Source organism: Bombina bombina, chromosome 5 (assembly GCF_027579735.1).
Source record: "Bombina bombina isolate aBomBom1 chromosome 5, aBomBom1.pri, whole genome shotgun sequence".
NCBI lineage: Eukaryota > Metazoa > Chordata > Amphibia > Anura > Bombinatoridae > Bombina > Bombina bombina.
Genome location: NC_069503.1, coordinates 866,153,065 through 866,180,782, shown reverse-complemented (window position 1 = coordinate 866,180,782; position 27,718 = coordinate 866,153,065). Strand labels below are relative to the sequence as shown.

Sequence of the window (27,718 nt, the reverse complement as noted above, 5' to 3'; positions counted from 1 at the left end):
GTATACTAGAAGGAGAAATAACAGACATAGCCTTCTTAATGGATTTAAAAAATAAAATCTCTTATGTTATCAGGAACACTCTGAAAATTAGATGTTGACAGAACAGCAACAGGTAATGTAACAGTACTAAAGAAAATTTTATCTGCATTAATAAGTTTGTCATGACATGCAATACAAACAACAGCTGGAGAAACAGATACCAAAAGTTTATAGCAGATACACTTAGCTTGGTAGCTCCAGCACTGGGCAGCGATTTTCCTGAAGTATCTTCTGACTCAGTTGCAACGTGGAACATCTTGCAATATGTAAAAGAAAAAACCACATATAAAGCAAAATTGATCAAATTCCTTAAATGACAGTTTCAGGAATGGGAAAAAAATGCCAGTGAACAAGCTTCTAGCAACCAGAAGCAATAAATAATGAGACTTAAATAATGTGGAGACAAAAATGACGCCCATATTTTTTAGCGCCAAAAAAGACGCCCACATTATTTGGCGCCTAAATGCTTTTGGCGCCAAAAATGACGCCACATCCGGAACGCCGACACTTTTGACGCAAAAAAAACCGTCAAAAATGACGCAACTTCCGGCGACACGTATGACGCCGGAAACAGAAAAAAAAATTTGCGCCAAAAAAGTACGCGCCAAGAATGACGCAATAAAATGAAGCATTTTCAGCCCCCGCAAGCCTAACAGCCCACAGGGAAAAAGTCACATTTTTTAAGGTAAGAAAAAATGATTGAAACAAATGCATTTATCCCAAGTATGAAACTGACTGTCTGAAAATAAGGAATGTTGAACATCCTGAGTCAAGGCAAATAAATGTTTAAATACATATATTTAGAACTTTATAAAAAGTGCCTAACCATAGCTTAGAGTGTCACAGAAAATAAGCTTACTTACCCCAGGACACTCATCTACATGTTGTAGAAAGCCAAACCAGTACTGAAACGAAAATCAGCAGAGGTAATGGTATATATATATAAGAGTATATCGTCGATCTGAAAAGGGAGGTAAGAGATGAATCTCTACGACCGATAACAGAGAACCTATGAAATAGACCCCGTAGAAGGAGATCATTGCATTCAAATAGGCAATACTCTCCTCACATCCCTCTGACATTCACTGCACGCTGAGAGGAAAACCGGGCTCCAACCTGCTGCGGAGCGCATATCAACGTAGAATCTAGCACAAACTTACTTCACCACCTCCATAGGAGGCAAAGTTTGTAAAACTGAATTGTGGGTGTGGTGAGGGGTGTATTTATAGGCATTTTAAGGTTTGGGAAACTTTGCCCCTCCTGGTAGGAATGTATATCCCATACGTCACTAGCTCATGGACTCTTGCTAATTACATGAAAGAAACAAAAAAAAAACACCCAAAAAAAGTAAAAAAAAACCTAACACTAACCCCCGACGATCCACTTACAGTTTTTGAAGTCCGGACATCCAGGCGGCGAGAAGTCTTCATCCAGGTGGCAAGGTCTTCATCCATCTAGGCGGCGTCTTCTGTCTTCATCCAGGAGGCATCTTCTATCTTCATCCCGGGGGAGCGGAGCAGGTCCATCCTTCAAGACATCCGGCGCAGAGTGCCCTCTTCATACGGTTGCCGCAGTACACTGAATCTTCAATGCAAGGGAGCCTTTTCAAAATGGCGTCCCTTGCATTCCTATTGGAATTTCAGTAGCTCTCATCCTATTGGCTGATTTGAATTTCAAAAATCAAATCAGCCAATAGGAATGTAAGGGACGCGATTTTGAAAAAGCTCCCTTGCATTGAAGATTCAGTGTACGGCGGCAACCGTATGAAGAGGACGCTCCGCGCCGCCGGGATGAAGATAGAAGACGCCGCCGGAACGAAGATAGAAGATGCCACCAGGATGGATGAAGACTTCTTGCCGCCTGGATGTCCGAACTTCAAAAACTGTAAGTTGATCATCAGGGGCAAGTTTTTTTTATAACTTTTTTTGGGTGGATTTTTTTTTAGATTAGGGTTTGGGCTTTCTTAAAAGAGCTAAATGCCCTTTTAAGGGCAATGCAAAAGAGCTAAATGCCCTTTTAAGGGCAATGCCCATACAAATGCTCTTTTCAGGGCAATGGGTAGCTTAGGTTTTTGTTAGAGTTAGGTTTTTTATTTTGGGGGGTTGGTTGGGTAATGGTGGGTTTTACTGTTGGGGGGGTCTTTGTATTTTTTTACAGGGAAAAGAGCTGATTTCTTTAGGGAAATGCCCTACAAAAGGCAATTTTAAGAGCTATTGGTAGTTTATTGTAGGCTAGGTTTTTTTTTATTTTGGGGGGCTTTTTTAGTTTTATAGGGCTATTAGATTAGGTGTAATTGTTTTTTATTTTGGATAATTTTGTTTGTTATTTTTTGTAATTTAGTATTTTTTATTTTTTGTAATTTTAGATTTAAATATTTTTAGTAGTGTTAGGTTTTTTTAATGTGTAATTTAGTTTATTTAATTTGAAGTTATTTTAATTTTAGTATAATAGTTATGTTAGGTAAATTGTTAGTTTAAATTTAGGATTTTTTAATTTCACAGGTAAGTTTTTATTTATTTTAAGATAGGGATATTGTAATTTTAATTTAAAGTTAGGGGGTTGTTAGGTTTAGGAGTTAATAGTTTAATTTATTTTATGCAATGTGGGGGGCTGGTGGTTTAGGGGTTAATAGGTTTATTTAGTGGCGGTGCTGTGGGAGGCCAGAGGTTTAGGGGTTAATAACTTTATTTAGTGGGGACAATGTCGGGGAGCGGCAGAATAGGGGTTAATAGCTTTATTATAGTATCGGCAATGTTGGGGTGCGGGGGAATAGGGGTTAAAAACTTTATTATAGTGGCAGCGATGTTGTGGAGTGGCGGAATAGGGGTTATTAACTTTTATTAGTGGTGGCGATGTCAGGAGCGGCAGATTAGGGGTTAATAACTTTATTTAGGTGTCGGCAATGTAAGGGGCAGCGGATTAGGGGTGTTTCGACTTGGGATTTATGTTAGGGTGTTAGATTTAAACGTAACTTTTTTTGCCCCATAGACATCAATGGGGCTGCATTACGGAGCTTTTCATTCCGCGCTTCAGGTATTAGTTTTTTTTCTAAGACTCTCTCCCCATTGAAGTCTATGGGGAAAGTGTGCACAAGCACGTATTCTCAACCCTTGGATTTTGTGCAGTATGGAGCTCATCGCCACCATATTGCACGCACAAGGCAGCTTTCAAAAACTTGTAATGGCAGCGCTATGGGGGGTGAAATAACGCAACTTTTGTTGCGTTCGTTTTGCACCCTCTAAAGCGCAAAACTTGTAATCTAGGTGAATGTTCCTTATTCATTTTAAAAGGACACTATATCTTCTGAAAATATAAGTATAAACAGTAGAGTAATTGTCTACATTGCTATAATTAGACTTTTTTCAACCTTTTTAATTTTCTCTGAAATGTCTCACTTTCTCTATGGAATAGGATTTGTAAAACAAAAGCCTTTATAAAGATTTAGCTGGATAGTACACTGAACATACTTTTACAATTATTTGAAAAAAAGTCTTGAAAATGGTCCAGAGAAATACGAATAGACTTTTTTTCTAGATAAAAGAAAAAACTAAGATGCAATAGCTAATGATATAAACTATTTTCCAGAATGTATGGCGTTTTGCTTCTAGTAGTGCTACTGCAATGCCCAATATGTGCCAATAGCGGCTGCTGCTAAGTGTGATGCACATTTAATGCATCAAATAGTATCAATACGTTTAAAATATAATAATTATACAGGGAAAGCATCACTTTTTATAATAAAGACTAAAAATAAGGATTGCCAGTTACCCTTCATTAAAATACTGTAGGACCTGCAGGTAACTGATTATGGGTTGTTCATGGGTTGGGGGGGGGGGGGGGTCAGACAATAATACCACCCAAGGCTCTCATCCTTGACCAACCATATACATTTTTCACAACTGAGCAGATATATATCCCCTTGGATGCCAGTAATACATAAATGAATGATTTTACCTCTTTGACTAACAATAACACATATACAATAGTGTTTTGACCCCCCCCCCCCCTTGACTGCCAGTAGCACACATAGAGCAATGGTTTTACATCCCCATGATTTCCAATAAAACACACATAGAACATATTTTGCTGAAATTCATTAAATGTCCGCCATGTTTGTATAGATTTTACTGGACAACCTACTGAAATACTGGACATCTGGCAAATCTAACCAAAAGCGAAGAAACACTACACATATGAATCTGCCTTTACATTTGTAAACAAAACATTGTTAAGTAAATGTAGCGTAAAGTACAAATGTTGTGGGTACTCACAATATAATTTTCATAGTATATGGAGTGTCTGGCATGAAGATGCTTTACAAAGCTCTTTGTGTAACTTGAGTCTCCTCCAGGCATTAGGCGACAGATTGGACACACCTGAAACATGGGTAAAAATACTTTCCTTAGTAAAGGTTACACTAAAGAAAATGATCAAACACAACGAACTTCCATGTTATCTTATTATCAATACAAGATTGGTTCTGTAACTTTTTTTTGTTTTTAAAGTAGTTTTTATTGAATTTTCCAATAAAAAAATAAACAAAATGAAGATAACAGTGGTACAATTTCTGTCAGTACTCAAGTGACATTATGATATCATCATAGCAGTATGTGTTGCAGTAAGCATCTCGATAATCAAAGACATTAATTATTGCATATACCGGTAATGTTATATGAATCTTTTATTAACAGTTGTTAACATCCCATGTCTATTAGTGTGGCTATGACTAACTACGTCAAGCAGTCAACATTTAGGCTTCATTTTCGGATTCTCTAACATTAGAGCTGGCGGGGACCTCCTGGTGGTGCTGATATTCGTGGAGTATAGACTCCCAATAGAACTTAATGTCTAGGAAGGTGTCCAAGTTTTGTATTTTGAAATAACCATATTCCTCAAGTGTTAGGGTATGGTTCATATGGGTAATCCACTCTCCCAATGAGGGGGCAGCTGTTTTTTTCCAGTTTCTTGCAATTAAAATTTTTGCTGAGTTAAAGGGACATGAAACCCCAAATCTTTCTTTCATGATTCAGATAGAGAATACAATTTTAAACAACTTTCCAATGTGCTTTTATTGTTTATTTTGCTTCCTTCTCTTGTTATCCTAGGTTCTAGCTACTGATTGGTGACTGCATATTATGTACCGATTGTCATTGGCTCACCCATGTGTTCTGTTAGAAACCATTAGTGCATTGCTGCTCCTTCAACAAATGATACCAAGAGAATGAAACAGATTAGATAATAGAAGTAAATTAGAAAGTTGTTTAACTTTCCTGGCCCTTTAAGTCAAAACTGTAAGAGGCGGAGACAAAGTTTACAGCAGGTCTTTGGTGGTAAAAAGCACAGTACCTCTATTATTATAGCCCCTCCAGCATCTGTCAGAGGAGGTTGTGTATATGCTTTTTAGGCGTGTCGGTGTTAGGTACCATCTTGCCATGATTTAGTTCTAAAAATTTAGTGGATGTGAAAGATTTTCGTGTGAATTCAAATATTCGTTTCCATGTTCACGTTTTTAGTTATGTCTCTAGCTCTGAGTGCAATTTGTGAATAAAGGGGGGAGCTGTGTGGTCTGGTCTATAGGTAGGGTTGTTTTTGCTATCGTCAGAGTGTGCCTTAGTCTTCCCTCTACTAGACATATTGCTTCAAAGGGCGTCAGTTGTCTGGTCCAGGCCTGTTTGTGTTCAGATCTGTTTAATAGATGTTGAAGTTGTTTGTATTTGAGCCAATTGGTAAATGCTCCATTAAAGAAGTCTCTCATTTAATTTATGGATTTCAGCACTGGGTCATTGAGTAGTTTGCAAATGGGAACTGTATACCCTAATTCCTGGGTTATCAATCTATTGTGGCTATACTCTAGTGCACCTAGGAATTCCGCATTAGGGAAGTTTGGGGATAGGGGGGACTTAGCAGTGGAAATATGTGGGGATATCTTTTGGATCCCGTCCTATGCAGAGAATATGCTTGTGTATAAAGGGTAGAGTAGTGTTTTGCTTGGTCTATTGGATTTTGGAATCCAACATAGAGCCCCAATATTGGGGGTTTTGAGAATGTGTGAATCTATCACTACCCACGCTTTTGTCTGAGCATTCCTATGCCAGTTCAGAACCCTTTGTAAACAGGTCAATTTGTAATGGGTTTCTCAGTTAGGTGAGACATGTGCCTCCAAATCTTTGGAGTCTATATAATGTGCTTTTATTTATTCTTGGCTTTATTGCACCCCATATATACTTGTTCAAAAGCCCTTGCCATTTCTTGAGGTATGAGGGTGGTATGGATATTGGGATTGCTTGAAGAACATATAAGATTCTCGAGTGTTTAGATTCTACCCCACCATGAAAAGGGACGCTCGGACCAAGTTGTTAAGTCTTTGTGGATGTTCGTAAATAAGGAGTTGTAATTAAGAATGAATAGTTGTTTGTGGTTAGGGGTTAGGTTGATAGCCAAATATTTTAGTGCCTTTGTTTGAAATCTATATGGGTTTGCCTCTGTTAGGGCTTTTAATTTAGATTTAGGGAGGATAATATTTAAAATCTCGGATTTAGAGTAGTTAATGGAGAAAAATGAGAGGTCACTGTATAAGCCAAATTCTTCTGTTGCTGCTGGGAGGGAAATGTGTGGGGATGTAAGTGACAGGAGGATATCATCTGCGTATAAGGAGATTGTAAGGTTATTATTATCTAGGTGTATACCTGTGATCTTAGTGTTTTGTCTAATTCATGCTGCTAGGGTTTCGACGCTAAAGACAAAGAGTAGTGGGGATAAGGGGCACCCTTGTCTTGTACCATTACCTATTTGGAAGCTTTTAGACAAGAGCCCATTTATTCTAACCTTTGCAGTTGGTGTATGGTAAAGGGTTTTAATTTTATTGATGATTGTTTCCTGAAATCCAAATTTTTGCAGAGTATGGAACAAGAAGGGCCAGTGAAGACGATCAAAGGCCTTCTCGGAGTCTATGGATAATAGAATTGTTTCAATTTTGTTTACTTTAGCGAATTCCATTAGTTGGAGGGATTTAATTGAGTTGTCCCTGGTTTCTCTACCTGGTCCATGTGAATTAGGGATGGGGGTGTTTGATTAATGCAGGTGGCTAATATTTTTGTGTAAATCTTGAGGTCTGTATTAAGGAGAGATATTGATCCGTAGTCACTTGGTGAGTTTAGTTGTTTACCAGGTTTAGGCAAAACCGGTATGTGTGCTTCTTTCATTGTGTTAGGGAATTGTCCTTGGTTATCTAATGCCTGAAATAGGAATGATAGATGTGGTGCTAAAAGTTCACTATAGGTTTTGTAGTATTTGTTGGTAAATCCGTCTGGGCCGGGGCTCTTGCCGGGTGGTAGTTTTAGGAATGCTGTCAAAATCTCTTGTATAGTGATAGGGTCGTCTAGGGTCTTTTTTTATCTTCTTTTAGTTCAGGAATGTCTATGCTTCTTAAATATGTGTGGATATCTGAGTCAAGAGGAGTTATTCGATAGTTAGCAAGGTTGTATATGTGATCATAATAGTTCTGAACACTTTAGCTTTTTTCGCGCTTTCATGTGTTAATAATGTCCCTGGCTTTTCTTCTATTTTATACATTTGATTTTGGGTGATTTTTTTGCGTAAAGCTTTTGCAAGGAGAGGGCCTGCTCTGTTTCCCACTTGAGAGTACAGGTTTTTTAAGGAAGAGTTTTTTTTTATGTGCTTCTTTTTTCAGATGGCAATTTAGCGACGTCCTGGCTTCTGTGAGTTTGGCCAGGAACTCTGGGTTTTGGGGGCTTAGTTTATGGTGCCTTTCTGCTTCCTTGAGGTTTAGGGTTAGGTGATTGTATTCGAGTAGGTGCGCACTTTTGAGCTTAGCGCTCTGCTGTATTAAGTGTCCTCTTATTACTGCCTTGTGCGCTTCCCAAAGGGTTCCCGCATTCTGGACAGAGTCAGAATTAAGGTGAAAGTATTCTGTTATATTTTCTGTATCTTTTTTTATTATTTCTGTGGTGCACCTACATTTTCACATTGTGATCCATTTTATGAACTCACTCCAGATTAAAGGGGCATACAACCCAAATGTTTTCTTTCATGATTTATACTATGAAATTTGTTTTGTTTTCTTTGTATCTTTTTGTTGTAGGTGCAGCAAAGCACTACTGGGAACTAGCTAAACATAACAGGTTAGCCTATTACAAGACACATATAAGTGCAGCCAACAATTAGCAACTAGCTCCCAGTAGTGCATTGCTACTCTTTAGCCTACTTAGATATGCTTTTCAACAAATGATATCAAAAGAACAAAGCAAATTAGAATATTTAAGTAAATTTAAAAGTTGTTTAAAATGATATCTTCTGTCTAAATCATGAAAGAAACATTAGGGTTTTATGTCCCTTTAAAGAGATATTAAAACATTTGAGATTGTAATATAAAATGTTTTTATTATGTGTAGTAAAAAACTCTACTGTATAATTTCATTATGCATTTTGTTTATTTTATTTTCCCTGTAATTTAACTCTGAAAATTTTCGTTTTTCTAAATTCCAGTGAGTTTCTATAAAGTAAGTTGAGCCTAGGTTTTCTACTTATCTCACTCGCCTAATGAGGGCAGTTAGGAACAGATATACATCAGGCAATACAATAGAGTGTGAAACAAGGCGGTGTTGCAACCCTGTTATATACTTACTTTAACAATCCTATATTTCACACACCCTTAATTGTATACTCACTTTTATTGTCTGATTTATAGCAATCTATAGCTATCTTCAATAGAAAATAGATAAAATTGGAAAACCTAGGTTCAAACATGGCAGCGCCCATTTCTTAATAAAAACTAAAGTGATTTATAGAAACGAAACCTTTATACTTTAATTGTAAAACACACATTCCGGTCAAAATTTAAATGCACATAGATTAATTACATCTTTGAATAGAAACATATTTACATCGACAAAAATGTTTCTAGTAAAAGTTATCACTTTTTAGTGTTAACATTTTTCTCTGCATGTGCATGTGAAGCATAGCTAGATAGTCTCAGTTAATCAGTATTTTAAATACTGCAGCAATTCAGAGCACCAGTGGGGCTTGTATCATGTCAGCAATTAACAATTTGAGTCATTAACAGACAGTGTAAGCACTTTAGGTTCTCTGAGCAAGTGCTGTGTATAAAATGCTGGTGCACGGTGCATACTTAAATACACTTTTGGAACAGCTATAGCTTTTATTAGAAGCATTTTGCTTGCTAATACAAATATATTACAAAAATGATTTTATTCAAAACTGAAATGCATTGATGTGGATTTCAATTTTGGCTGGAATATCCCTTTAATGTTCAATATCCCTTTAAGTTTCCACTTATGAAAATGTATGAGCATCTATTAATTGTAAATTAAGGTGATTAATCTGACCATTCATGCTGAAAACTGCTAGCCTGCTAAGCTTAGTGTTTCGGTCCAGTTCAACACTAAAGTCAATTAGGGATAGATTAATTTTGACACTTTTGATATTTGAAGAGTTGAAACAATGTTGGTCTTGCCATTGAAATGGTTTTATAGAATGAATATTAATATTAAAATACTAAAATATTAGTATTTAAATATTGAATGCAACATTTGAATATTACATTTAAATGCTAATTACTGTACACTTATAAAGAAGTCAATTTGAATCAATATTCAAATGTTAAAATAGGAATATTCCTTTATCACATTTGCTAATGGGGTGATACATTGGATAAGCAAATGTTATATTTGCAAAAAGGAAAATTAATTTTTATTATTTTTTTTAAGCAAAAATGAACAGTGAATGTTCTACACACATTCAACATTAATTTAGAATACATAAATGTGACCAAAATGAGTTCTTTTTAAAGAATGTGAGTTGAAAATATATGCATACTCATATATGCAATGTGGTTGACTCTTGTTTTAAATAATACTCTCAGTATATTTCATTGACACTGAAGGTATTATTTTCCCTTTAGACAAAATGCAACGTCTATGTGACTCTTTTCCATGAAGACCAAACTTTTAGACTTGATCTTTTGTGGATTTCACAAATGAATGGGGACTCTTTATTACACACACTGATGATTAATATGATTTTGGGTTGTCATAACCACAATGCAGGATCAGGCAGTTTTTTGGCAGCCAACTATATTAACTCATCACCGTACTCATTGTTAAACTTTTAGGGCATGATCTTTTTTAAGGGACTAGATTGTGAAGTGATTTATAGCTTAGCACCCGATAACATTTATACCTCCATGCAACAAAGGAAGCACTGAGATTTCTATATAGAAGTGTGAATTCTCTAAGCACATGACGAGTATAGATATCACAGCTGAGCAGACATGATAATGTTGTGGGTACAATTTAAAGCCTAAACAATAAAGATCTTTATATTTAAGAGCACTGAGAAGCAAAGTGATGACTGATGAACACATCACCACAGTTACATATATTATTTTACTTTACCAAAAAGATAATTTTTAATTTCACATATACAATTTATTTAAAAAAAAGTATACTTGCCACCAGTCTGTTCTCTGTGCTATGATAGGTGATGCAATGTTGCACAAGACCATCTTCATCGAGCTCCACATTGCAAAATGGGCATGCAAACATATCGTCTCTAAAAACAATTCCACAGAAACAAGGTTGTCATATGAAATCTCAATAGAGCTTTAAGGTCTTGTATCATTTTCTTCTCTTTACTTTTTTCATTTATAACATATTATACCATACTATACCATTCCAAAACATGTATACTAGCTCACATTAGTGGGTTAAAAAAAAGAAAAAAGAAAATGTATGCTTACCTGATAAATTTCTTAAAAGATATGGTGAGTCCACGATGTCATCAATTACAAGTGGTAATATCACTCCTGGCCAGCAGGAGGAGGCAAAGAGCACCACAGCAAAGCTGTTAAATGTCACTCCCCTACCCACAATCCCCAGTCATTTGACCGAAGGAAAATGGAAAAAAGGAATAACACAAAGGTGTAGAGGTGCCTGAGGTTAGCCAAAAAAATAACTGTCTAAAATTTAAGGGAGGGGTTAAAGAAATACATTTATTTATTAGGTAAGCATACATTTTCTTTTCTTTCCTAAGATATAGTGAGTCTACAACGTCATCAATTGCTAGTGGGAACCAATACCCAAGCTAGAGGACACGGATGACTAGGGATGGAGAACAAGACAGGCAGACCTAAACAGAAGGCACCACCACTTGAAGAACCTTTCTCCCAAAAGAAGCATCAGCCGAGGCAAAAGTATCAAATTTGGAAAATTTGGAAAAAGTATACAGAGATGACCAAGTTGCAGCCTTGCAAATCTGATCCACAGAAGCTTCATTTTTGAAAGCCCAAGAAGAAGAGACAGCCCTCATGGAATGAGCCGTAATCCTCTCAGGAGGTTGCTGACCAGCAGTCTCATAAGCAAAACAAATAATACTTCTCAACCAGAGAGAAAGAGAAGTAGCAGTAGCTTTCTGACCCTTACACTTTCCAGAGAAACAAACAAGCAGGGCAGAAGACTGGCGAAAATCCTTAGTCACCTGAAGATAAAATTTTAGAGCACGCAGAACATCCAGTTTGTGCAGCAAATGCTCCTTATGATAAAAAGGATTAGGACATAGAGAAGGAACAACAATTTTCTGATTAATATTTCTGAAATCCCCTTTAGGAAGAAAACCCAATTTAATACGAAGAACCGCCTTATCAGCATGAAAAATAAGATAAGGCGAATCATACTACAATGCCGGGTGTTCCGAGACTCTCAGAGCAGAAGAAATATCAATAAGAAACAAAACCTTCCAAGATAATTTAATATCTATGACATGCATAGACTCAAACAGAGCCTGCTGCAAAGCTTTAAGAACAAGGTTAAGGCTCCAAGGAGGAGCAACAGACTTAAACACAGGCTTGATCCTGACAAAAAGATCGAACATCTGGCACATCCACCAGACGCCTATGCAACTAAATAGATAATGCCGAAATCTGACCCTTCAGAGAACTGGTTGACAATCCTTTTTCCAGACCCTCCTGAAGAAAAGACAAAATCCTAGGAACCTGACCCTATCCCAAGAGTAGCCCTTGGATTCGCACCAATAAAGGTATTTACGCCATACCTTATGGTAAATTCTTCTAGTAACAGGCTTGCGCGTCTCAATCATGGTCTCAATGACCGAACTTAGCATTCAATCTCCAAGCAGTCAGCTTCAGAGAAACGAGATTTGGATGGAGGAATGAACCCTGAGTTAGAAGGTCCTTCCTCAAAGGAAGCCTCCAAGGTGGAAGAGATGAAATCTTCACTAGATCTGCATACAAGATCCTGTGAGGCCATGCAGGAGCTATTAGAATTACTGACACCCTCTCCTGCTTGATACAAGCAATGACTCGTGAAAGAAGAGCAACAGATATGCCAGACTGAAATCCCCAGGGACCACTAGAGCATCTATCATGGTGGCCTGCAGATCTCTTGATCTTGAACCGTACCTTGGAAGCTTTGCGTTCTGCCGAGATGCCATGAGATTCAACTCCGGCATCCCCCATTTGAGGGTTAACCTGAAGAACACCTCCGAATGAAGAGCCTACTCCCTGGATGAAATGTCTGTCTGCTCAGGAAGTCTGCTTCCAAGTTGTACACACCTGGAATGTGGATGGCAGAAAGACAACAATTGTGAGCTTCCACCCACTGAACAATCCAAACCACCTCCTTCATGGCTAAGGAACTCTGAGTTCCTCCCTGGTGGTTGATGTAAGCCACTGAGGTGATATTGTCCGACTGGAACCTGATAAATCAGGCTAAAGACAACTGAGGCTAAGCCATCAGAGCATTGTAAATCACTCTCTACTCCAATATATTTATGAGGAGAGTAGACTCCTCCTGAGTCCATAACCCCTGCACCTTTAACGAATACCAGACTGCTCCCCAACCCAGTAGGCTGGCATCCGTGGTTACAATCACCCAGGAAGGTCTCCAAAAACAGGTCCCCCGAGACACATGGTCCTGAGAGAGCCACCACAGGAGAGAGTCTCTTGTCGACTGATCTAGATCTATTCTTTGAGAAAGATCAGAATGGTCCCCGTTCCACTGCCTGAGCATGCATAACTGCAGAGCTCTCAAATGAAACGAGCAAAGGGAATGATGTCCATGGAAGCGACCATCAGACCAATTACCTCCATACATTGAGCCACTGATGGGCAAACAGTAGACTGCAGAGATAGGCAAGAGGAGAGAATTTTGGATCTTCTGACTTCCATCAGAAAAATTTTCATAGATAGGGAATCTATTATGGTCCCTAAGAAAACCACCCTTGTAGCTGGAACAAGGGAAATCTTCTTCCATGCATAGGAAGTGAACGTAGAAAAGACAACATAGTCTCTGTATGAGAGTTTGCTTGTTGAAAAGATGGTGCCTGAAGCAATATATCATCCAGGTATGGCACCACTCCAATTCCCCAAGACCTTATCACTGCCAAGAGAGCACCCATAATCTCTATAGCAACTATCCTCTATAGGGATCATATTCCTCTTAGCTAGAGTAGAAATAGCCCCTTCTATTTTAGGCACCGTGCGCCACGAATCTTTAATGGATTCCGCAACAGGAAACTTTTTTTTAAAAACATGAGAAGGGGAAAAAGGTATCCCAAGCTTCTCCCATTCCTGTGCAATAATCTCCATTACACGGTCAGGGACAGGGAAGACTTCCACAGAGGAAGGGACATCAAAGTATCTATTAAGGTTACTTGATTTCTTAGGATTGACAACGACAGTCGTGTCGGAGTTGTCCAAAGTAGCTAAAACCTCCTTGAATAGTGCACAAGGGTGTTCAAGCTCAAATCTGAAGGATACTACTTCAGCATCAGATGAAGGAATTATACTGTCCGAATCTTAGATTTCCCTCTCGGAGGCTACCGACGTATATTCCCCATCAGACTCATGAGGGAGGGCAGCCTGAGTAGCAGTAGGTGGAACAGAAACTTTACTTTCTGAGTCTCTTATTTTCCTCTTGCGTTTTCCCTTTAACATAGGAAAAGCAGATAATGCTGCAGATACCGCAGACAATACCTAAGCAGCAAAATCTGCAGGCAAATAAACTCCTCCAGGAGACTGAGAGGAACTGCAGGGCACTGTATGTGATGACATAGAGGCTTGGGACGTTTGAGGAGAAGACTGTGGCATTGCCTGAACAGCATCATCCTGAGAAACATTGGACTCAGCGGGCAATAATTTATCTTTACATTCTAAGGTTCTGGCTAAACATGAGGCATAAAATTGCAAAGGTGCAACAATATGGGACTCTAGGCATAATAAACATTTGTTAAAAAAACAAAGGGGTCATCCATGTCCAAAGCTGAATATATCCCACAAAAAGAAAATTTCTTTAAAAATCCAAAGGAAATTTATAACAAACAAGTCTCAAAAAAAAAACAAAAAAAAAGTTATAAATAAAAACCTATACATCCCAGATTTCTGAGGTGCCCTACCGTACATAAGGAAACACAATAATTGGTGACTCAAGCAGATCTTGCACACCAAAAACTAGCTCACACGATGCACAAACGAAGCCGACCCGGCAATACTGAGGAGAAAAAGACGCCGCTCTCTCTTCGCATTGAAGGGGCGAGTCACATGACCGGTAACCAGGAACTGTGCATCAAACAGAAAGCGCACGTTCTGTTGCTGGAAATCCTCAGCAAAGCCCTCATAACGGCGCAACACACAGCCGTATAGAAAGAATATCACCTGCGATCCCCAGAGACTAAACATCCCATTAGAAGCCAGCCTGATAAATACTGTGCCTGTAAAACACACAGCCTAAAAAGAATAATGTAGCCCAAAAACGTTTCTCTAAATATACATATACAAATGCCTGCACCTGCCCTCATAAATCCTAAATCATAAAGGATTACCTGTCCCAATATCAATATGCATAATAAGTTAACTTATCTGAGGTATCCGCCACAGAGCCTGTCTTTTAAAGTTAACCCATGAAGTGCAGTCTCCATACCTAGAAGACAAAAGCACTTACCTGCAGTCTGGCAGGAGGACGACATACCAGGTGTGAGAGGACACATACTCATCACAGAGACCTGTAAAAAATGAAAGAACAGAGTAAACTTACTCTGGCTTTCTATACTAGGGCAGCAAAATGTTAGGAAAATGCAGCAAGGCCCACCTTAGAAGTTCCTAGCTGCTTTAAAGCCACCACTACTCTACTGAAGAGATTGACGTGGGCTACATCTATACCCAAAAACTTGCTTGTAGCGAAAATAAATCCAATTTTCTTCAGACACCAAAACTTCACCTCCTCCATTAACAGAGGCAAAGAGAATGGCTGGGGATTGTGGGTAGGGGAGTGACATTTAACAGCTTTGCTGTGGTGCTCTTTGCCTCCTCCTGCTGGCCAGGAGTGATATTCCCACTAGTAACTGATGATGTTGTGGACTCACCATATCTTAGAAAATAAAAATAAAATTCAGGCTTAAAGTTAGAATAACATTTTGCATAAAAAATAACATTTCAATGCTATTTCAGCTGCATATACATCCTTGAAAAATTCACTGCAGAAATTAAAAAGAAAAACAAGGGCCTTCGGCAGCTTTGTTAGTAGACGGCCCCTCTTGGCTTTGGCACTTTTCAGAGCCGGATTTATGCTTGTGAAAGATCCCCACATTAAGTTATGTGCAAATCCAGATCTAAGTGTGGTGATTTTTCACAAGCATAAATCTGGCTAAGAAAAGAGATGAAATTAATGAGAAGCCACCTACATCCGCATTTGGTAGCTAATGAAGCTGCCAGATGCCTATGTCTAGTTAAAAACAATCGGCCAGTTTTGCGTTAGGAGCTGTGCGGTGCTAACAAGCAGTTTTTCTCACCACTCACTTATCTGCAGAGCTGGTATTACGGGTTTTTAGAAACCCAGCGTTAAAAGGTAAGAAGTGAGCGTAGAGCAAAATTGTGCTCCATACCGCACTCCAATACCAGCGCTGCTTAAATCAGCGGTGAGCTGGTCGTATGTGCTCGTGCACGATTTCACCATAGACATCAATGGGGAGAGCCGGCTGAGAAAAAGTCTAACACCTGCCAAAAAGCAGCGTAAATCTCAGTAACGCAGCCCCATTGATTCCTATAGGGAAACACATTTTATGTTTACACCTAACATGCTAACATGAACCCCGAGTCTAAACACCCCTAATCTTACACTTATTAACCCCTAATCTGCCGCCCTGACATCATATTTATTAACCCCTAATCTGCCGCTCCGGACATCACTGACACCTACATTATACTTCTTAACCCCTAATCTGCCGCCCCCAATGTCGCAGCAACCTACCTACACTTATTAACCCCTAATCTGAGTTGATTTGTTCTTTTGGTATCCTTTGTTGAAAAACATATCTAAGTAGGTTCACTAGGAGCAAGCTTCTGAATGACGGCTGCATGTATATGCCACTTGTACATCCCAGTAGTGCATTGCTGCTCCTTCAACAGAGGATACCAAGAGAATGAAAAAAAATGATAATAAAAGTATGGAAAGTTGTTTAATAATAATTATTATTTTTTGCATTATGTGAATTATATTATTACTATGGTGTAACTCATTTGTTGTAAACTAGTGGTAAAAGCAGTTGGAATTAGGCCTTAGTGTCTCCGCTTCCCATGAAAGTCATGCTAATTATCTTTACTGAAGATTTGGTATGTAGTACCCACATAAACAGAGTGCACATATTATATCCTTAGATAATAAAATAATCCTACAAAAAACATAATTTATGCTTACCTGATAAATTCCTTTCTCCTGTAGTGTAGTCAGTCCACGGGTCATCCATTACTTATGGAATATATCTCTTCCTAACAGGAAACTGCAAGAGAATTACCCAGCAGAGCTGCTATATAGCTCCTCCCCTCACATATCATACTCAGTCATTCGACCAAAGCAGACGAGAAAGGAGGAACCATAGGGTACAGTGGTGACTGGAGTTTAATTAAAATTTAGACCTGCCGTAAAAACAGGGCGGGCCGTGGACTGACTACACTACAGGAGAAAGGAATTTATCAGGTAAGCATGAATTATGTTTTCTCCTGTTAAGTGTAGTCAGTCCACGGGTCATCCATTACTTATGGAATACCAATACCAAAGCTAAAGTACACGGATGAAGGGAGGGACAAGGCAGGAACATTAAACAGAAGGAACCACTGCCTGAAGTACCTTTCTCCCAAAAATAGCCTCCGACAAAGCAAAAGTGTCAAATTTGTAAAATTTTGAAAAAGTGTGAAGCGAAGACCAAGTCGCAGCCTTGCAAATCTGTTCAACAGAGGCCTCATTTTTAAAGGCCCAGGTGGAAGCCACAGCTCTAGTAGAATGAGCTGTAATCCTTTCAGGAGGCTGCTGTCCAGCAGTCTCATAGGCTAAGCGTATTATGCTACGAAGCCAAAAAGAGAGAGAGGTAGCCGAAGCCTTTTGACCTCTCCTCTGTCCAGAGTAAACGACAAACAGGGAAGAAGTTTGACGAAAATCCTTAGTTGCCTGCAAATAGAATTTCAGGGCACGGACTACGTCCAGATTATGCAAAAGTCGTTCCTTCTTTGAAGAAGGGTTAGGACACAGAGATGGAACAACAATCTCTTGATTGATATTCCTGTTAGTAACTACCTTAGGTAAGAACCCAGGTTTAGTACGCAGGACTACCTTGTCTGAATGAAAAATCAGATAAGGAGAATCATAATGTAAGGCAGATAACTCAGAGACTCTTCGAGCCGAGGAAATAGCCATCAAAAACAGAACTTTCCAAGATAACAGCTTGATATCAATGGAATGAAGGGGTTCTAATGGAACGCCTTGAAGAACATTAAGAACTAAGTATAAGCTCCACGGCGGAGCAACAGACTTTAACACAGGCTTAATCCTAGTTAAAGCCTGACAGAAAGCCTGAACGTCTGGAACTTCAGCCAGACGTTTGTGTAGAAGAATAGACAGAGCAGAAATCTGTCCCTTTAACGAACTAGTAGATAAGCCCTTTTCTAAACCCTCTTGTAAAAAGGACAATATCCTAGGAATCCTAACCTTACTCCATGAGTAACTCTTGGATTCGCACCAATGTAAATATTTACGCCATATCTTATGGTAAATTTTTCTGGTAACAGGCTTCCTAGCCTGTATTAAGGTATCAATAACCGACTCCGAGAAGCCACGCTTTGATTGAATCAAGCGTTCAATCTCCATGCAGTCAGCCTCAGAGAAATTAGATTTGGATGTTTGAAAGGACCCTGAATTAGAAGGTCCTGTCTCAGAGGCAGAGACCATGGTGGACAGGACGACATGTCCACTAGGTCTGCATACCAGGTCCTGCGTGGCCACGCAGGCGCTATCAGAATCACCGAAGCTCTCTCCTGTTTGATCTTGGCAATCAAACGAGGAAGCATCGGGAATGGTGGAAACACATAAGCCATGTTGAAGACCCAAGGGGCTGTCAGAGCATCTATCAGCACCGCTCCCGGGTCCCTGGACCTGGATCCGTAACAAGGAAGCTTGGCGTTCTGACGAGACGCCATGAGATCCAGATCTGGTTTGCCCCAACAACGAATCAGTTGAGCAAAGACCTCCGGATGAAGCTCCCACTCCCCCGGATGAAAAGTCTGGCGACTTAGAAAATCCGCCTCCCAGTTCTCCACGCCTGGGATGTAGATCGCTGACAGGTGGCAAGAGTGAGACTCTGCCCAGCGAATTATCTTTGAGACTTCCAACATCGCTAGGGAACTTCTGGTTCCCCCTTGATGGTTGATGTAAGCCACAGTCGTGATGTTGTCCGACTGAAATCTGATGAACCTCAGAGTTGCTAACTGAGGCCAAGCTAGGAGAGCATTGAATATTGCTCTTAACTCCAGAATATTTATTGGGAGGAGTTTCTCCTCCTGAGTCCATAATCCCTGAGCTTTCAGGGAATTCCAGACTGCTCCCCAGCCTAGAAGGCTGGCGTCTGTTGTTACAATCGTCCAATCTGGCCTGCGAAAGGTCATCCCCTTGGACAGATGTGGCCGAGAAAGCCACCATAGAAGAGAATCTCTGGTCTCTTGATCCAGATTTAGTAGGGGGGACAAATCTGAGTAATCCCCGTTCCACTGACTTAGCATGCACAATTGCAGCGGTCTGAGATGCAGGCGCGCAAATGGTACTATGTCCATTGCCGCTACCATTAAGCCGATTACTTCCATGCACTGAGCTACTGACGGGTGTGGAATGGAGTGAAGGACACGGCAAGCATTTAGAAGTTTTAATAAGCTGGCCTCTGTCAGGTAAATTTTCATCTCTACAGAATCTATAAGAGTCCCTAGAAAGGGAACTCTTGTAAGTGGTAATAGAGAACTCTTTTCCACGTTCACCTTCCACCCATGCGACCTCAGAAATGCCAGAACTATCTCTGTATGAGACTTGGCAGTTTGAAAACTTGACGCTTGTATCAGAATGTCGTCTAGATACGGAGTCACCGCTATGCCTCGCGGTCTTGGTACCGCCAGAAGTGAGCCCAGAACTTTTGTAAAGATTCTTGGAGCCGTAGCTAATCCGAAGGGAAGAGCTACAAACTGGTAATGCCTGTCTAGGAAGGCAAATCTCAGATACCGGTAATGGTCCTTGTGAATCGGTATGTGAAGGTAGGCATCCTTTAGATCCACTGTGGTCATGTACTGACCCTCTTGGATCATGGGAAGGATGGTTCGAATAGTTTCCATTTTGAATGATGGAACTCTTAGAAATTTGTTTAGGATTTTTAAGTCCAAGATTGGCCTGAAGGTTCCCTCTTTCTTGGGAACCACAAATAGGTTTGAATAGAATCCCTGCCCGTGTTCCGTCCGCGGAACTGGGTGGATTACCCCCATTAGTAAGAGGTCTTGTACACAGCGTAGAAACGCCTCTTTCTTTATTTGGTTTGCTGATAACCTTGAAAGATGAAATCTCCCCCGTGGAGGAGAAGTTTTGAAGTCCAGGAGATATCCCTGAGATATGCTCTCCAACGCCCAGGGATCCTGGACATCTCTTGCCCAAGCCTGGGCGAAGAGAGAAAGTCTGCCCCCCACTAGATCCGTTTCCGGATAGGGGGCCCTCTCTTCATGCTGTTTTGGGGGCAGCAGCAGGTTTCTTGGCCTGCTTGCCCCTGTTCCAGGACTGGTTAACTTTCCAGCCCTGTCTGTAACGAGCAACAGCTCCTTCCTGTTTTGGAGCGGAGGAAGTTGATGCTGCTCCTGCCTTGAAGTTACGAAAGGCACGAAAATTAGACTGTTTGGCCTTTGATTTGGCCCTGTCCTGAGGTAGAGCATGGCCCTTACCTCCCGTAATGTCAGCAATAATTTCTTTCAAGCCGGGCCCGAATAAGGTCTGCCCTTTGAAAGGAATATTAAACAATTTAGATTTAGAAGTCACGTCAGCTGACCAGGATTTAAGCCATAGCGCTCTGCGCGCTTGGATGGCGAATCCGGAGTTCTTAGCCGTAAGTTTGGTTAAATGCACAACGGCATCAGAAACAAATGCGTTAGCTAGCTTAAGTGTCTTAAGCTTGTTGATTATTTCATCCAATGGAGCTGAGCGAATGGCCTCTTCCAGAGACTCAAACCAGAATGCTGCCGCAGCAGTGACAGGCGCAATGCATGCGAGGGGCTGTAAAATAAAACCTTGTTGAACAAACATTTTCTTAAGGTAACCCTCTAATTTTTTATCCATTGGATCTGAAAAGGCACAACTATCCTCCACCGGGATAGTGGTACGCTTAGCTAAAGTAGAAACTGCTCCCTCCACCTTAGGGACCGTCTGCCATAAGTCTCGTGTGGTGGCGTCAATAGGAAACATTTTCCTAAATATGGGAGGAGGGGTAAAAGGCACACCCGGTCTATCCCACTCCTTGCTAATAATCTCTGTAAGCCTTTTTGGTATAGGAAATACGTCAGTACACACCGGTACCGCATAGTATCTATCCAACCTACATAATTTCTCTGGAATTGCAACCGTGTTACAATCATTCAGAGCCGCTAATACCTCCCCTAGCAATGTGCGGAGGTTCTCTAGCTTAAATTTAAAATTGGAAATCTCTGAATCCAGTCTCCCTGGATCAGATCCGTCACCCACAGAATGAAGCTCTCCATCCTCATGTTCTGCAAACTGTGATGCAGTATCCGACATGGCTCTCATCTCATCCGCGCGCTCTATCCTTAACCCAGAGCTATCACGCTTGCCTCTTAATTCTGGCAACTTAGATAATACTTCTGTCATAACAGTAGCCATGTCTTGCAAAGTGATTTGTAAGGGCCTCCCTGATGTACTTGCCGCCACAAAATCACGCACCTCCTGAGCGGGAGGCGAAGGTACTGACACGTGAGGAGAGTTAGTCGGCATAACTTCCCCCTCGTCGTCTGGTGATAATTTCTTTACATGTAAAGATTGACTTTTATTTAAAGTAGCATCAATGCAATTAGTACACAAATTTCTATTGGGCTCCACATTGGCCTTTAAACATAGTGAACAAAGAGATTCATCTGAGTCAGACATGTTTAAACAAACTAGCAATGAGACTAGCAAACTTGGAAATACTTTTCAAAATTAATTTACAAGCAATATAAAAAACGTTACTGTGCCTTTAAGAAGCACAGAAAAACTGACACAGTTGAAATAACAATGACCAAAATAGTTATAGCAACCAAATTTTCACAGTAAATGTATTAAGTTAGCAAAGTATTGCACCCACCAGCAAATGGATGATTAACCCCTTAGTACCCAAAAACGGATAACAATTATATAATTAATGTTTTTCTCACAGTCAAATACACTGTCACAGGACTGCTGTGCCTGATTACCTCCCTCAAAATGGATTTTGAAGACCCCTGAGCTCTCTAGAGACGATCTGGATCATGGAGGATGAAGTAGACAGATTGTGACTGAATTTTTACTGCGCAAAAAAGCGCTAAAATAGGCCCCTCCCACTCATATTACTACAGTGGGGAAGCTCAGAAACTGTTTCTATGCAGAAAACGAAAATGGCCATGTGGTAAAAATCATGCCCTAATAAGTTTTATCACCAAGTACCTCACAAAAACGATTAACAAGCCAGTAAACGTTTTAAACATACATTTGAAAGTTATGTATTATTATTAATAAGCCTGCTACCAGTCGTTTTTACTGCAGTTAAGGCTCATACATTATTTCAGTATTAACAGTATTTTCAGAGTCAATTCCATTCCTTAGAAAAATACATTCAGTGTACACACACACACACACATCAGCCTGATACCAGTCGCTATCACTGCATTTAAGGCTGAACTTACTTTACAATGGTATCAGCAGTATTTTCTCAGTCAATTCCATTCCTCAGAAAAAAATTACTGCACATACCTCATTTGTTGCAGGGGAGCCCTGCATGCTATTCCCCTTCTCTGAAGTTACCTCACTCCTCAGATGAGAAACAGCCAGTGGATCTTAGTTACGTCTGCTAAGACCATAGAAAAAAACCCAGGCAGATTCTTCTTCTAATGCTGCCTGAGAATAAACAGCACACTCCGGTGCCATTTAAAAATAACAAACTTTTGATTGTAGAAATAAACTAAGTTAAAAAACACCACAGATCTCTCACAGCTTCCTTTTTAGTTAGGCTGCAAGAGAATGACTAAGTATGATATGTGAGGGGAGGAGCTATATAGCAGCTCTGCTGGGTAATTCTCTTGCAGTTTCCTGTTAGGAAGAGATATATTCCATAAGTAATGGATGACCCGTGGACTGACTACACTTAACAGGAGAAATGAAATGAAAGCAGGGCTGTCCATCTATTTTTACGATGGCCACACGCAGCGTACATGATGTTACAGCTCTCATGCCCCGAGCAAACCACCTATTTTATTTCATATTTTAAAATCGAAAAGATCATAAAGACAGAATTAGTTGCTAAGTGTTGGGCCGGTGTTTGGAGATGGAAAGCACTATTTTACCTAAATATTTTGTTTTTTCATTCAATGTGAAGCATCTCATGAAAAGAAAACAAAATTAAAGTAATATACAGACTCTTTTTCGCTTACTTACAGCTCCATATAACCAGAATTCGCTCAGAAAGATAATCAGTTCTTTCCTCATAATCTTTAGATTCAAATAATTTAAAAAAAAAATACAATTTTTTTATGTATCCAACCAATTGCTATGGGAAGTTTTAAATTATTAGGTTTACAGTATGAAAAAAAGTTTATCACATAATCAAACCAGTTGTACATTACCTGCATGGTGTTCTTCCCAGTTCCTCTAGGGGGCCATATTTTGTAAGATATGGTTCACATGTGTTTAAATGCGCCCTCATTTCACTCAGACATACCTAAAGAACAACAACATTGTGAGTTATTCAGACAGCTTATCTTTCTTAAAGTCTCTTTTATTTAAAGTATGACTATTTTACAGATTGTCTGATTTGGTCATAAAAACATGCCATGATCAGTTTTCATAGTTGCCAGGACATACGCTGTGCCCCATAGCTAAGAATTAGTCACGTGATATAGGGCTAGATAAAAAGTTTACTCAAGCATGCGTATTACAAGTTAAAAGTAAAAGTTAAGCACGCAAGCAAAACCCGAAGTGCGCTAACTTCAGGAACTCGGATGTCCAGACCACGCTAGCGCATTGGCCCCATAGACTTCAATGCAGGGCATAGAACAAAAAAACACTTATCGCTTGCGTGCTAACCCAACAGGAGTTATTGATATTTTATATTCCAATGTTCTTCACATACAGGAATATGTCATTTTTATTGTAAATACATATATATATATATATATATATATATATCTGTATTTACCTATACCTCATTCTCTTCCATTGTTGAAGAAGCATCAATGCCCTTCTGAGAGCTAGCTGAACACATTGAATGAGTCAATGATAAGAGGCATATATGTGCAGTCACCAATCAGCATCTAGCTCCCGGTAGTGCATTGCTGCCCCTCAGCTTACCTGGGTATGCTTTTTCGACAAAGGATACCAGGATAGCAAAGCAAATTAGATCATACAAGTAAATTGAAAAGTTGTTTAAAATCTCATACAGAAGTACTAATATACTTCAATATCTGGCACCAAAAAGTTTTCATTTTAGGGAAGTCCCTATATATATATATATATATATATATATATATATATATATATATATATATATATATATATATATATATATACATACAAACAATCGTATGCAAAAGTTTAAGCACCCATGACAATTTCCATGATTTTCATTTATAAATAATTGGGTGTTTGGATCACCAATTTCATTTTGATCTATCAAATAACTGAAGGACACAGTAATATTTCATTAGTGAAATGAGGTTTATTGGATTAATAGAAAATGTGCAATATGCATCCAAACGAAATTAGACAGGTGCATAAATTTGGGAACCCCAACAGAAATATTGCATCAATATTTAGTAGAGCTTCCTTTAGCAGAAATAACAGCCTCTAGATTCTTCCTATAGCTTGTAATGAGTGTCTAGATTCTGGATGAAGGTATTTTGGACCATTCCTCCTTGCAAAACATCTCCAGTTCAGTTAGGTTTGATGATTGCCAGGCATGGACAGCCTGCTTCAAATCACCCCACAGATTTTCAATGATATTCAGGTCTGGAGACTGGGATGGCCATTCCAGAACATAGTACTTGTTGCTCTGCATAAATGCCAGAGTAGATTTTGAGCAGTATTTTGGGTCGTTGTCTTGTTAACATATACAGCCTTGGCGTAACTTCAACTTTGTGACTGATTCCTCAACATTATTCTCAAGTATCTGCTGATATTGAGTGGAATCCATACGACCCTCAACTTTAACAAGATTCACAGTACCGGCAATGGCCACACAGCCCCACAGCATGATGCAACATCCACCAAATTTTACTGTGGCTAGCAAGTGTTTGTCTTGGAACGCTGTGTTCTTTTGCCGCCATGCATAACGCCCCTTGTTATGAGCAAATAACTTAATCCTTGTTTCATCAGTCCACAGCACCTTCTTCCAAAACGAAGCTGGCTTGTCCAAATGTGCATTTGCATACCTCAAGCGACTCTGTTTGTGGCATGTGTGCAGAAAAGGCTTCTTCTGCATCACTCTCCCATTCAGCTTCTTCTTGTGCAAAGTGCGCTGAATTGTTGAATGATGCACAGTGACACCATCTGCAGCAAGATGATGTTGTAGGTCTTTGAAGGTGGTCTGTGGGCTGTTTTTGACTGTTTTCACCATCCTTTGCCTCTCTGATTTTTTACTTGGCCTGCCACTTCTGGCCTTAACAAAAACTGTGCCTGTGGTCTTCCATTTCCTCACTATGTTCCTCACAGTGGACACTGACAGCTTAAATCTCTGTGATAGCTTTTTGTAGCCTTCCCCTAAACCATAATGTTGAACAATCTTTGTTTTCAGGTCATTTGAGAGTTGTTTTGAGGCCCCTATGTTGCCACTCTTCAGAGTAGAGTCAAAGAGAACAACAACTTGCAATTGGCCACCTTAAAAATCTTTTCTCATAATTAGATGCACCTGTCTATGAAGTTCAAGGCTTAATGGGCTCACCAAAACAATTGTGTGTTCCAATTAATCAGTGCTAGGTAGTTACAGGTATTCAAATCAACAAAATGACAAGGGTGTCCAAATTTATGCACCTAAATAATTAACAAGTATATTAGTATAGTATAGTATTAGTATATTACAAAGTTTTTTTTAACTACTGAAGGTTTTAGTGGAATTGTATGTAGAACAATTGGAAGATCAGGATTAGTTTGGAGAGGGTATTGAGTAATGGTCCTTATGCTTTAAAGTAGCAGTCTAGATAATGAATGTTTCTCAGATGGTCAGGTTTAATTTAGCACATTGTGGTACGTAAGGATATAGAAGCCACCAGCAACTACCCAGCTGTGGTAAGTTCATGAGGGCTTGTTCAAGCTGTACACAAGATTTATCAAACATACCATTTTAAAATATCTATCAATATTATAGGGACATATCCATCAAAAGTATCCTAAGACTTTATATCCCCTGCATGCTACTGATTTCCATGCACCTTTCAGCACCTATTACATACACCCAGAGCAGATCTCAGACCATACACAACTGCTGATTCATGTGCACAGACCACATGAGATTGAATGAAAGGCACAGTGTGTACAAATCAATAATCTGCTCTCTAGGGGCCCGATCCGATATGCAGCGCCGCCCACAAAAGCCGGCGACACCAAATTTTGTGCGGGTTTGGTATCACATATACGGCGTAGCATACTACTTACGCGCGTATATTTCTGCCTTCGCCCGTATTATTTTTACCCATAGACTGACATACAAAACACGCGCAGTTTGGTATCCAATATACAGCGTAAGTACTTACGCGCACAGATTTCAGAAAATCTACTCCATTCTCATCTTGCCACAAATTGCAGGCGCAGGAGCCCTTGCACTAACTAAAAAACCAACGTAACTCCCTGGAAGCCATAACAAACACATACATTTAAGCAGCATCTCAAGGTTAAAGGGAGAGTATACTATGATATTGCTTTTTTAAGGTTTATTTGTGTATTTGAAATAGTCAAATGGATTGAGTTTGTAGGTACTTTATCACATTGTAGACATATACTTGATTATTTACTTTCAATTGGATTACCTTCATCTCTTTAGAACCCACTGGAGTGTAATTTATTCTAATGCTAACACAGCTTGGCACTGATGCCAAAATATATAAAGGGACAGTCAAGTCCAAAGAAAACCTTCTTCTTTTAAATAGGGCATGTTATTTCAAACTACTTTCAGATTTAATTTGAACACTTGCTTTGTTCTCTTGGTATTCTTAGTTTCTAACACCTTCCTGTAAGCTGCCTCTTTGCAATTGTGTTAAACCAATCACACACCCCACAACCTCTCACCTGCAGACTTAAAACACCTGATAATGCCCACCCTATCAGTAACACCACTACTATATATACCAATGGGTCAATTTATATTGGATGTGAGATACATTGATTTACATCTTACAAGTGAATATTACTATATGTACCCTTCAGAAACAACTATTGTGGATGGGAGTTATAGTACAAGAATATGTTAGAAACAGGATAATATTACCTTTTTTGGGCCATTTCCATTTTAGTGTACTAAAACACCCCTCACATGGATGTGGATGACAATTATATGGTAAATAACAGAGGACAAGATTTATGGTGAACTATAAGAATATTTATTTTTTTCAGCTTCTTGGATGAGGGGGTAGAGGTGACTGGAGTGGATTTCCTGGTTCTCCTGGTTTGGGAAGCTTCAGATGATTCTGCTGGAGTGCTGGCCACAGATGAAAGGCTGGAGGCAGTGTCCTGCTGGTGTGTGAAGTGCTCAACCAACACACCCAAGAGTTGGTTTTGTTCCCGCCATCTATTGTCCATCTGTATCTGCATATCAGACTGGATTCTCATCATCTGAGACTGATTTTGGACAATTCCATTTAATGAGGCCGCAATGTCCCTCTGCAGCTACGCTTGAGTAACCTCTCTTGGCTCCTATGAAACCTCTGTTGGCCTCTTTGAATGCACTCGCAGCTTGTTATGAGCCTCCTCTGGAGTGAAATGTATTCCTCGCCCAGGGGGGAATACAGTGGATCTACAGGCTCTTGAGCAGCAGTGATTCTAGGTGCAGGTTCTGCTCTATCTGCTGGTGCTTCAGGGACAACTTCAGCTGCTGGTGCATCATGGAC

The 27,718-nt window shown here is 39.7% G+C and overlaps 1 protein-coding gene across 1 annotated transcript in view; it reads right to left on the bottom strand.

Moving 5' to 3' along the window:
* Window positions 1-27,718, bottom strand: part of RNF125 (ring finger protein 125) — a 62,621-nt gene that overhangs the window by 16,358 nt on the left and 18,545 nt on the right. Inside the window, exons 3-5 of the mRNA XM_053715002.1 lie at window positions 23,249-23,343; window positions 10,530-10,629; window positions 4,311-4,415 (exon numbers count right to left, since the gene is read on the bottom strand). Coding sequence (XP_053570977.1) covers window positions 4,311-4,415; window positions 10,530-10,629; window positions 23,249-23,343 — 300 coding nt within the window. The remainder of the gene's footprint in view (window positions 1-4,310; window positions 4,416-10,529; window positions 10,630-23,248; window positions 23,344-27,718) is intronic.